This window comes from Micropterus dolomieu, linkage group LG19 (genome assembly GCF_021292245.1).
Source record: "Micropterus dolomieu isolate WLL.071019.BEF.003 ecotype Adirondacks linkage group LG19, ASM2129224v1, whole genome shotgun sequence".
In the NCBI taxonomy this organism is placed as follows: Eukaryota; Metazoa; Chordata; class Actinopteri; order Centrarchiformes; family Centrarchidae; genus Micropterus; species Micropterus dolomieu.
This window is the reverse complement of record NC_060168.1, coordinates 23344014-23357266: the sequence shown is the minus strand read 5'-3', so window position 1 is coordinate 23357266 and position 13253 is coordinate 23344014. Positions and strand designations below refer to the sequence as shown.

The window sequence follows — 13253 nt, the reverse complement described above, 5'->3', positions numbered from 1 at the left end:
ACTTAGAAAAGATTTTTGTGTGTATTATGTGATATCCTTGATAAAGCCCAATCAAAGAGAAAGAGTTATCATAAACAGAGATACTGCATTGAGCAAATACCTCAAGTACAAATAAACACAAGACTGCCACAAAAGCAAACAAATTAAAAACAGCTCCTCATTTTCTGATGATGTATCAAGAGAGCAAGCAAACTTGGGGGGTGTATGAAATATCAGAAAGTGAAAATAAATGGACAAGAGAAAATTTGTCATGAAAGAGAATGCTTACTATACTTATGTACAGGCATATTGCTGTACATACACTGACTTTAAGGTGCATTTTATTGGTCAGAAATAAACAGAGCAGTATACATTAACAGCTCAAATGAAAGCTGTTTTGCTTTCCTCTTGAAATGTTACACCAGTGATGTATCACTTCCTTGTAAATGCTGACCACAATCCATTCCCCAATGAAGACTTTTTTTTTAAAGCAACTGAACAAATTTTGGTCATTGAGATGTGCTGAACGCACAAAAATCAACAAAGTTATCCAAACAGCAGGAGTCTGATTCTGGCCAAGCTCAGAGTGGTAAACACTCAGGTACAGGGCTTCCTTTGAGCTCAAACAGTGAACACTTCATCACCACTCTACATAATATATTAGATGGAGCTTCTTCTGTGTTTATGAAGGGATCTGTACAGTGGGGGTCTGTCACAGTGTGAATATTTACAGGAAACAGGGCGAAATCAAATATATGATTCCCAGAAAAAAAGCCCTCTCAGGTAAATGGAAAACTACAAAGCTGCAATGAGGTTCTACTATATTTCAGTCATTTTCAGCTCCTAATCTGGAGTAGCTCTGATTCCACAAACAACCCTTCCATGGTGACCTGACTTCCAGGAGGAAAATAAAAATCCACTCTCATTCAGTGAAGCGTACAGGGATTATCTTCATTCAATGCCAGACTGACCCTGATAACAAGAATAACCCAGCACCCAGCGAGCTACACTATTGATAGTATGTTTGGTCCAAAAGTTTGTATCCTCACCTTCACAATTATGGTTTGTTTTTCAATGTTCAAGCTATTTATGTGTCATGCAAGTGTTTATGTCCCTGTTCATCCTCAAGGTGCCATCGACGCCCCTCAGGGCTTTCTGTTCCTGTTATGCTAGAGACATGGCTGCTTTTGAGACAAGCAATCTCAGTGGAAGGAGTTTTTTCCGGCGCCAAACCATTGAACCACAACAGTGTTCCACCATTGTCTCTACAAGGAAAATGTTCAAGGAAAAGGCATGTTATATAAACAACATCATAAGTAAATCTATCAAATAGAATGAGAAACGAGTAGAAGTTCACAAAGTCCTTATAGGCAAGTGATGCCACTCGGCCGTCATCTTGGCAACGCCTCCAGGCAGCTATTTTGGACTAACAAGACCAGGCTCCTATCTAAATGAATGGGGAGACCTGTATAAATGCACTTATACAGGTTACCAGGCCATAAAAACTACATCAATAGAAACAGCATTAAAATCTGATAATAATCACTGAAACAGTTTGACGACTTTGTCCCAAAATAAGGTTTAAAAAGCGTTTTTCCCAGCCGGTTTTATTTCTACTACGCATGCGTCCCCACTTCCGCACATGCAAGTAAAGCAAGTAAAACAGACCCTTACGTCAGTGGAACCAACCAATTGGCTGAAATAGGATTCCCGCTTTGGCTGTTAAAAACAGACAATTGGCTTTCTAGCGGGAGAGGCGGGGGGGGATAACCGCCATCTTTGCCGTTACGGGCTTTCCCCATAGAGTTGTATTGAGGATGTGATTGAGTGGCATGTCTCCTCTAAAATGTCTCCGTTATTAGTTACCTTACTGGCCAATAGGGTTGGGCCAATAGGCGATGCCATTGTCCATGACTGGCGGACATCACAATGTTGAGTGGGCATCGTGATCGTCCTCTCTTACCACAAACACACTGGCTTGCCCCGCCTCTCTCTGACTCTCTCACAGAGAGAGGCGGAACTCACACAGAACTCGTCTTTTTTGCCATTATTACGGCAGCAGGTGAACCGCATACCAGCTCGTTAATGACATAGCTTATTAAAAAACTGAAATCAATATCTTCACTCAGATTTTACTGTTGCTTTACCTGGTCTGTGCTTATAAAATATCCACTGCGTAAGTGACTTGTTAAGTAATAGGCTACCAAGTTTTTTACCGAGTGAAGTCTATGCCAGTGAACACGTGCCTTTATTAGACGAGCGCTACCCCCCCAAAACTTATTTGCTGACCCCTGCTGTATATTATCACTACTTCTTCTTCTTCATACATATTCAATGTAGTGAAGCGTCTACACAGCCAGAATTATACAAGAAGAAGAAGAACGTAGTGACAAAATGCGCTTTGTAGTGCTGTTTGTACGTTTTGGGCTACTGTACAAACATGGCAGCTCAACATGATGACGTCCATGGAAGGGGGGACCCGCGGGTTATGTAGATGGAAATGGCTCATTCTAAGGTAATAGAAACATAACAGTTCATTATGTAAGGTCTTTATACAGCAATGAAAACAAAGATATGGATATTCTATTGTATTTCTGTCAACAAACCCTCAGAAATATTACACACTGGACCTTTAAAGTCAAGTCCAGTTAGATCATATAAAACAAAATCATAAAGAGAAGGATTTGCCTGGACAAACATTTCAGATCAGTTCAGATCATTCACAGCTCATTCACGTTTCTGTCTGGCTGATGATTGGTCAACCGAAACTGCTGCTGATCTCCCCTACTCATTGAACACTGTCAGTCCAGAGAGCCACAGCCACGAGTGCACATGGGAGAAATACTGGCAAGCCTCTTCAAGGGAGACGAGTGAAGGTCTGCAAAAAAAATTAGCTAGATATATTGGTATCGGCACATATGTTGAAACTGCAGAACAGAGAAGCAAAATTTATTCTTGAGGTGCTTTAGAAATAGAGCCCATCGAAGAGGACTGGCATGTCAAAAAATATTTATGTTTGTTTGTATTATGTGTTGTGTAAAGTAAATCTGACTTATATGCATTTGCAGGGTACAGTTTAAGGTAGCTGCTACTGCCCATATATTACCACGTTTACAGTAGCAGCAGTGGGCACAGTCTGATGTAGTGCGCTTCATACAGTAATCCATCATAGCCTGTGTTGTGCTATTTCCACTTGTTTATCCTGGCATTGCTGAAAGAGAAAAATGCCAGAACCAAAGTAAAATCTCAGCATCACTTTGTTTCTTAAAAGAGGCCGCTGTGCAGTGAAGGTGATAGTCACAGTAATACTGCCTACAGTGGTACCTGCTGCTCCACTGGCACCACAACTGTTTTCCAGCATCTCCTCCATTTTAAAATGCAGGGAATCTGGGGGAGGGGGGATGTCCTGCATTTCCGTCTGTGCTTCTCTACCACACTTACTGAGGCTTTTACTGACAGGCTGAGTTTAATCCTGATATTGATGTAGCAGAGCGAAGGCTTCTTTCTCAAGATGATATGTGAGAACAGAAATAAAAAAAATCTGCTGAGGTTTAATCACAGAGCTGCTCCCTGGTGAACAGTGTAATCTAGCTTCATCTATTCCTTTACCTTTTTTATTTTCCCATTTTCACCTTTCCCCTGCCTTATGATCACTTTCTGTCACTTTATTTTAAACCAAACTCCAGTGTGTTCTTATCATACATTGCCTTGTCTGTTCCGTCGTCACCTCACCCCTACAATTTCAATAGGGATTGTTTGCATAAACAACATTTCAGGGTGGACAATCCTTCCACATATTGATTTACCAACACACTGTAATTGAACTGATACCAGCTTCACAAAAAATGGCTGAATTAGGTAAGTCACCACATAATACTGATTGCTCAGCTTTGTAAACCTCCAAAAGATCACAAAGCTGAACAATCACACGGTCCCAAATGGAGTTTCTGGCAGGCTAAAACAACAGCCACTGCCTAATAAAAGCAAGCCACAGGGACAAACGGCATGAGTTCTGAAGCAACGAGACAATCTGAAGTTCTGGTGTAGCTCCTGCACATGTTGCTGCAAAGTCCTTAGATCCACTTTCAACATTCCTTGCATGGTAGCCTGCTTTATCTCTAAAGTGATTAGGAACAAACAGCTCCATCAATCAGGTGGTGGAGCCCCAGAGAGTGCCAGAGCTGATCCAAAAACACCTTTAGGCTGCCAAGTTGCTGCTGATTCTGCTGACACTCACATTGTTCTCCCACACATCCTTCACACTGCTCTCCAAATGAGAGGATTCTGGTACTGGTAAAAAAAAAAAAATCCCTCTTATCTGCTGAATGTCTCACCTGGAAGACAGGGCCAGCCAACAAGAACAATCTGATATTATTTGAGTTGACACAGAAGCCGCAATAGTGTTTACTAGGCGAAGTTAACATTGTTCGTGCCAACTGAAGAAAAACGCTAATTTTTCTCATATAAAATCATTTATTATGCTCCTATAAAATGACCGTACAACCTGTACAGCTACGTCAATCTAATCCATCATTGTTGCCATTTTTGTGCCAATATGTCTGGCTTTTCATGGATGTAGCTATTTTTCTTCCTCTGGCACAGGAGCACACTGTCCCCATTCAAAGTCATTAGAATCATTGTAAAATTCAGCATGTGGACAATGATTCAGATGTCTGAAACTGCCAGGAAATCTTACTCATACCCATACTGTAACCTTCAAAATGATCGATGATTGAACAAATGAAGATTTGTTTCATGGTACTTTCTGACACAGTAGTTTGTGGTTTTGCTGAACTGAACTACATTATATTGCAATAATTAATAATGCTGCTCTGCTGTATATGTAAATTTATGATGTAGTCTGGCGGAGCACTGCGTGGACTACGGTGTCAAAAGGACTATAAAGTTTAATAAACACCTCTCAGACACAGGACCACAACTAAAAAAGTATTTTTCACAAGGGTAGGATTTCTTACAAGTCTGTTGTCATTTGCATTACTGTACAGGGGTTTCTAGTTTTCTGGTCACTTAATGTGACATGGAAGCACAGGTAAGCATAATTTTTTAAGATCCAATAATTCCATCCATTCAGCATTTTCTCTTATTATGTAAGATATACTGAAGTGGGATAGCAACAGCTGTTGTTATATTGTATAGCTGCTCTGAGCTATTCATCTGAATATTTCACTTTTCATTATTGCTTTCATTATTTACCCTTACTTATTCACTTGTTTGAAAGAATAACTTGCTAGTCTACAAAAAAAAGGACGTTTCAAATTTCTGGGGAAGCTGAAGAATTCTCTCTTTGTCCAAATAAAAACTATTCCACCATTTGTTAATGCTCCAAAGGACTGTCAAATCACACTTCACAACAGCAATTTCCCCAGCATAATATATTGCCTCCATTTACTTTAGTGTCTCCATATTTGCATCTAATTTCCACTGGGAGAGCGTGACAATTGGTGAAGTATAAAAGCGTTATTCTTTTTCATCACATTCTTTGAACGGCTTCAGATGACAAAAATATTTGAAAAACTCTATTCATTCATCATTATAATTAGCTAAAATATTGAGACTTTGTAATGGTAGCAGTTACCTTGCCTTCATATGGCTAGACAGAGCTCTGAAACCGGGCCTAATTCTGCATGTTGGCCCAAAATTCTTGTCCACAGCTAACCTTTTTGCACTTATCGGCAATCAACAGATGTCTGTGCTTCCTTGCCTCCCTTCTGTGGTGATTTTTTTATGAAGTTGATTACAGGCCTTCAAAGCTACCCTGTTATTTTCATTTGAAAGACTGCAAGAACACAGGTGTTAAAAGCAATGACTAGGGAACGGTTGCCAACTTGCCTTGATCAATAATTGAGCATGTCAGTTGATTTCCAATATATCCAATCTAATTAGAACCACTATCTAAAGCAATCTACTGCAATGTACCACATGAGGGTAAAATGGAAACCAGGGAAAACTACATGATGTACAGTACTTGTTCAAAATGTTGTAGCCACATGAGACCACTACATTGACACAATAAAAGCCTCTCACACCGCCCACAATCAGCCAGGAGAGAGCAACCCATCAACAAAGTTGCCAGCAGTGTGAATGACAGCGCACAATAGCACAGCTGTCCACTGCAGTGGTAGTAATTGTGGAAAAGCACCATTATGCACCAAAATCTGATGTACAAGTGTCTCTCTAACTGTAGCATGAATATTTCTTATACCTCCCTACAAGTTTGAAAAAAAGAAGGGAAAAAACAATTTCCCGAACAATTGCTTTTGGGGGGAGTGTATATCAGACGTGCATGAGGTGTTTAAATACAAGAGGGGCAGAGTGAAAATTACAAACTCATTTCGTGCCAAACAAGCCATGAACATTCTTTTCTGCCAAAATAAACATGTTTTCTTTCACCTGTTTTTTAACACATTTAAATGAGCACTCTAATGAGCTCCAAGGGTAAATGTCAAAAGAATAAGGTTTCTATCATTGCCTCACTGAAACTAATCCTTAACAAGATAAGAAGAGCTGTTTAGGGATTCACTTAAGCTCCTGCCAGGTTACCTGCTCAAAAGAGATGACTGTCATAAATTAGATGCAATGGGGATCAAACTGCATTTATCAATGATGCCTTCACATGTATAAAAATGCATTATGAAAATATATCCTCGAGAACTAAATGTGATGATGGCTCTGCTCTCTTCAAGTCTTTTTAGTACTGGAGCTTTAAATAATTACCCTCTGCATTGAGGTGAAAACCCACAGAGAGTTGAGGTGAGAGTTACTTTCTACCCACATAGTAAAAGAAAGTTATGCTGAGTTACTTTCTACAGCAGTTAGAGTCATAGAAATGGACAGAAAAGCAACAGCCTTGTGTTGACCATACATCAGATAACATTCCAGGAGTATTTCATGGAAAATCAGGACTGAGATCTGCAGACTCTTGTCCTGTGTGGGGCAAGTTGTAAGGACTCAAAGAGCTGTCCAAGTACCGTCATTTTGTTAATCTCATCAGTTATTGGCCAAATACAATGTGCTATAATTGCAGAGACCATGCAGATATCTTGAAAAAGTAATGGTCCACAGAACTGACAGTCGGATTTCAGTTATTTAGTTTATTTGGAAATCTGTTTGTCTCAGATTGAGAGCTGAGAGTGCAAGCATTTTTTTGGCCTTTCTTTACACTTCCGTCAGTCTAATTCTGACTATTGTGCAACTGAAAAATGTATACAGAAAAAACGTACTGAAAGTATACAGGGCCCTAATGTGAGGAGGGCCCAAAAAGATACTAGAATGGACAGCTGTGGATGGAAGGACGAGCCCATATAAGAATACTGATGTTTATTGCTCTTTCCTTTTGTTTTGATGCTTTGGAAAACATAAATACAAAAACGTAGTTTGTAAGTGTTGCCTCATTTTTTTTTAATGTAGTGGCTAGGCTCACTATATAATACTACAAAACTACTTCTAATTTATTAACTCAAAAAAATGTCAAGTTGCTCATTAAATATGTTAATTATGAGCATGCGTTACACTAAATGGTCACTTTTACACCACATTTACATACACCAATAATCCAACTGTATTATGATAAAAAAAAGAAGTAATGCTTGTAATGGGTTTCACACCAAATGGTCAAGAGAGAATTATTTGGGCAATTGAACAAAAGCAGATAATTATGATGCTACAGACTACATCAAAATGTAAATAATCATAACAATATTGTTAACAAGAATGTGATGTATATGTTCTAATTTGGTATGGATATATTCTGTCGTGCTTTATATTTTGTGAAGTCCAGGAATGATCAGGGAGTAGAATTACCTGACTCCAGGAATTCAAGGGTGCACAAAAGTAACTTTTCTTTGTAGCCGCCATTGGGGATGCACCAATCTGATACGGATATTCGGTATCGGCACGATACTGACTCAAATAGCTAACATGGCATGCATAGAGCAAGGGGTCAGCAATTTGGAGGTTTTACACGATTGTTGATCAACCCTGATGTTGCCTTACAAATAAAAGAATGAGCTCTTTTTCACAGTAAGAGAATACAGCTCATTCATTTTAAGTATCAGATCGGTACTCTGCATTGGTAACAACAGTTTAGCTCAGAATAATGTAGAAGAAATTAAGCCTCTTTCGAATCATATCTGTTCTGAAACAATCCCACTAAGCCCTGGTATTGGTATCGGGACTGAAGTATTCCGATTGGTGCCATTGCCATTTCTAGCCACCATACTTCCACTGACAACAGAATCCAGAATCCTATTAGACATGCATTCGGAGGTCAGTGCATTTGGGGTCAAACAGACAAATTTCCTGGGCTTTAAGAGTCACAATTACCCATCTAAAAAGTAACAAACTTTATCTAAGAACAAATATTTATACCAGTTCCACAATACAAGGTATTGTAACTTACAGCAGATAGTTGACAGTGCTCACATAGCATAAAAACAAGATTATTAATGGAATTGTCCATAGGTAACACGCATAAACATCTTAATCAAAGTCGTTCCTTACTCTAATTATTGACTAGGCACTGTGTACTACTGCATGATAGACATAATTCTCTATAAACACTTATCTGTATCTTAAAGAAACTCAGTGGAGATGATAAGAAAAAGTAATTTGGTTTAAATCATAGCGTTTGTCAGAATAATATAGATTCGTCCTTTGGATAATGATAACAGCACTGGTGAAACTCCTCAAAGACTGGACAACAGTAAGATCGACGGCTGGCTAAAGAAACCCAGTCAGGAGACTCAATATCTTCCTGGGTCTTCAAGGCACAACTGAATGATCCATAACCAGGTTACTAGAGCTAAGCATTTCAGCCTTTCAGCAGTGTACCCCTCCTGGTCCTCCATTCCCAAACAGTGAAATCAGCAGTGGTTCTCACACATGGGAGCTTCCTTTATCTCTGACTCATGTTTTCACATTCCATTATGCTGCCTCTTTTCCCCATAGCCATTGTTAAGGACGCATGCTTACTGCTGAATTGTTAGCAAAATTGTGCTTACGTTTCCTCATTTAAAAGGGGAGATTTTTCCAAAGCTGACAAATCTCCACAAACTCTATAATATCTCACTCTACATTCAGTTGTGCTTTAATTTAGCTATACTAGCATGATTATCCTGGGGCCACTGCAAACTCAAAACAAAGCACATATCCTGCAGTTTTTCTCTCTCTCTTTTAATCTCTCTCTGTATTTCTGTCAAACCTTTCTGACAGCCCCATCCTACGGAAGGCAATCCAACAATGGTCTGCTCATTGATCAGAGAGAGGATCTGTGCAGGGTGGAAGTAAATGGCTGTCACAGGGCATGATAGACCTTAACTCAACCATAGTTGCTCCTGAGGCCACTCATCCTCCACTTATAGTGATGGATGCAAGGATGTCGCCCATCACATTCTTGAGAGTGGGGAAGACTTTGCTAGAGGAGTTTGGAAACTTTAACATAAAACATCGGTTTTAGAAATCACTTCATCTGCCTTTTCCTGAAAGTGAAGTGACGACAGGGTTGAGGTTAAACACAACAAAATCTTTAATGTATTCAGCATTTCTTTTAAATTCTGAACAGAACTAAGATGACTAATCAATTACTCGTGAAGTAGTCAATCTACAGAAAATCAATGGGCAACAATTTTGACTTGAATTAACCTTAAAAACTATTTTTCAAGAAAATACGCCCAAATAAATCATTGGTTCCAGCTTCTCAGCCCTGAACATTTGCTGTTTTTCTTTGTTTAATATTTTAGTAAACACAATATCTTTGGGTTTTGGACAGTTTTGTGAGAGCACAAGCAATTTTGAAGACTTCATCATGAGCATTTTTAGACTTTATAGACTAAACAATTAAATAGGTACTCCACCAATGTACCTCTGAAACATTGAAGGACTTGCAAGAGATTCATTAAAAATTAATACTCAAAATCAAAGCAGCCGAGGCCAAATTATTCTGACTTTTAGTCCTTATATTGGCGCATACATTTCCCATAATGCAACCAATAGCTTAACATATTCTCGCGCCTCCTGGATGGTCAACAGCCGTGACTCTCAAACTCCACACTCCCAGTTTGTCACAAGACCAATGTGAGATATCCCTGATGCTGTACAACTGTTTCACAGGCTGAGTAGAACCCACTGTGACAAGAAAACTGACTCAGCGGTGTGCCCCTTAAAATGAAACTGATGCAGCTCTAGTTCAATTTGACCAAATGCTTCAATGTTACTAGTTTCTTATGTTTTTTTCTTATGTCATCATGCAACAGTCCACAAGTCCACAAACATAAGAATTTTACAACAGGTCAGCAGTATGACTGACTAAACTGCACAGCTGTGTGTAGAGAGCTTCTCCATTAGAAAAGGTTTGCTTGCATATTCTCAACAGTTGGCAACTGGGGGAACTAATCATCAAATTATGAGCATTTATCCATCATCAGACTGGCCGAGAGAAACCTGGAGTAGGTTTTAAATAATCACATTGATACAAACGGGAGGCAGCTAAAACGGAGAACAAAGTATTTGAGTAAAGCTGAGGCCTGTTGGTGGGAGGTACTTGTATTGTATGATCCCCCAACAATGTGACTGTGGTAAACAGTTTTATTTTACTACAGTTGAAGGATCACAGGGAAATTAGGAAAATACAAAGTTGGCGGCACTCCACTTAAAATAATCCAGCAGGCATATAAAGGCTGAGCCCACAAGTTTCCAAAGTGAGCTCTAGGGACAGAAATCAGGAGTAGTTTGGTTAATGAGTAAAAGTATAAAAGATGCTTAGTTTATGACTGTTTCTCAGTGGCCATTACTACCCACAGATAACCACTTTGGTACTATCTGTGAATTTACTGGAAATTCTCTTATGTAGATAAAGGGAAAGACTGGCATCCCTCCAGCCATCAGGTTGTGGCTGAAGAGTCTGATACTGAATTTGTTTTTTATCCCTTTCCAAGCCAAATCAAATGATTTTTCAACAGTTAGTTCACACTTCCCCCAACTTCCCCATCGCTCACAGGTTGAGAAAAGGGATAAACGACATTATAAAGTCAAATGAAGTCAACAGAAGTAAACTAATCCTGTAATAAAGTTTAGAGGGGTACAAACTTTTGCATAGCATGGAGCAAGTTTAAACGTAGTCTTCACCAGAGAAACATCTAAAAACTAGTAACGTTAGACTATGAATTAGCCCACTAGAAGTTTGCTGTTAACCTAAAATATTTCACAATAAAACTTATTTACCATATGGGTGAATGATTATAGAAATATTGTAGTAATTAGTCCAAAGGGATGATTTTAAAAGAGTTAAGAGATTGTTGAGCTATAGTGCACCGCTTGATGCTGTCCATCCTCACAACAATGTGCCAAGAAATGTTATATTGATGTTAGCCAAAATACCACCGTATGCCAAAAACACAATGGCAATATTAGGGGAAAATACTAACAAGTCGATATTTAGTTGCTACTGACATACTTTAAATACATTTCCCATGAACATTATTTATGTTTTATGTGTGCAACGTGTGATGCTGTGAGGTTAGTTAGACCAGCCTACCGGTGTACTGCAGGAGAAACATTGTCCTCTGTCGCAGCTTTTGAGACTTGACAGTCCCAGCGAAGATAAAGTCTGTCAGCCTGTGATATTAATCCTTGAAGTCGGGGAGATTCTTGGCTGTTACGCTGCGGTAGAAAAGGTATTGCTCCGGTACAGTACTGTACGTTTGCCAGCAGTTATCACCTGCCTCGGAGCATGTACGGTGCTACCGTCAATCTAACAAAATGGTTAAAAGGAACTTCCGGTTGTGACTTTCAAAATAAACCCCACACTGCCGCTCATGTGCTGTTTATTTCAAATTGAACACACTTAATTAGATTTTTTTTAAGTCAAATGACAAACGGGTTGTGTTATTAAGTACATTAAGCATTGTTTCTTCATAGACTGCCGCTATGTACACCTGACCTGAATACTCACTAACTTTTTTTTATCCTTAAAGAGACTTTCTGCTTTTAATTTGAAGGCAGGTAGGTGTCAGTGTTTGCATGGGTGCAATGTGCCATGGAGAAAGAGAAGTGACTTGCAAAGTGTAGTTCTTCACTGTAGATTTGCTTATTATGATTACAATAACCAAAATTAAGAAAGACTGAATCAACACAAACGTCAGCTGACGCCCAGCACAGCGGTCACAGCACCAACTGCCCTGACCTATGGGGTGCCAATTACTGTCCCGTATTAGCCGGGATATCCCTTAGGCTATATTAGGCCTAAATGATTTCTCCCAGAAGTGACTCTTTTCCTGTTTTTTTGACTAGCCTACTACGCTGATCTAACCACTGACTGATACGACAGCAACAGCAGCAGCGCTGATCACAACACTTGACAATGGTCACCTACACCTGCCTTCATCCAATAACAACCTCACCTCATGCGCCTCAGTATAGGTGTACGTTAAGTAACATTAAATGCAGTTACTGTGGAAATTGACAAAATAGCGGCAAGTGAAGCCTTGTACGTGTATCAAACATGGACTCAGCTACAACCGGACTGCCTTGTTAAGGTAAACGGTGCGTTGTTTCATGACTCCTATGTTGTGAAGAAGATGCATTTGGCAAGAAAGAAAGCTAAGATTATCACAATGAATGTTTTCGTACCAAAGATGGTGCGGGATATCCTGAATGATCTATCCCCGACTGAAGGTGAGTCTGTGTTTTACTATGTTGATAGTGACACCTCAAACAAGGGAAACAGCAAAATGTTTCCAGTGCCTAATGGAGTGCAGTGCAAGTTACTTGACTTTTATGAAGATAATGATGAAACTGCAAATGGTAGCCTATTCATCAAGTTCTGATGAACTCCCTGAAAAAGCATGAACTAAATAAATATAAATAAAACACATCACAAGTAGCTATGTTCTTTTTAGTTTACATGAAGGGGATAACCTTTTGTAACCTAGAGTGCAAGAGTCACAAGTGTTTTGTATTCAGTGTTGGGCAGTAATGTTACTTTTCCCAGTAACTAGTAGTGTAACTAATTACTTTTCTAAAACAGTAATATTATTACTAGTTACTAATCCAAGTAACGCTGCGTTACTGAACGCACCATCCTTGACTTGAATCCACGAATGTGCGGCAGCTCAGCGGCATCGGACTTTGTTGTTCATGTCGCTGATAGCCAAAAACTAAATGAAGAATCGAGAATGAGGGAAAGAGGCGTTCTTTCCACAGCTGTAAGTAGCTACTGCAATTATTGTGTCACAGTCTAAGTTGCAAAGAACATTGTT

At 39.3% G+C, this 13253-nt stretch overlaps 1 protein-coding gene across 2 annotated transcripts in view; it reads right to left on the bottom strand.

The window, feature by feature from the left end:
• The window catches only part of LOC123957778 (ecto-NOX disulfide-thiol exchanger 2-like), a 102341-nt gene extending 90612 nt beyond the window's left edge, over nucleotides 1-11729 (bottom strand). For both annotated transcript variants that reach the window (XM_046030836.1, XM_046030837.1), the window contains exon 1: nucleotides 11531-11729. In XM_046030836.1, coding sequence (XP_045886792.1) covers nucleotides 11531-11552 — 22 coding nt within the window. In that variant the 5' untranslated portion in view covers nucleotides 11553-11729. The remainder of the gene's footprint in view (nucleotides 1-11530) is intronic.
• Between the last annotated feature and the right edge of the window lie 1524 nt (nucleotides 11730-13253).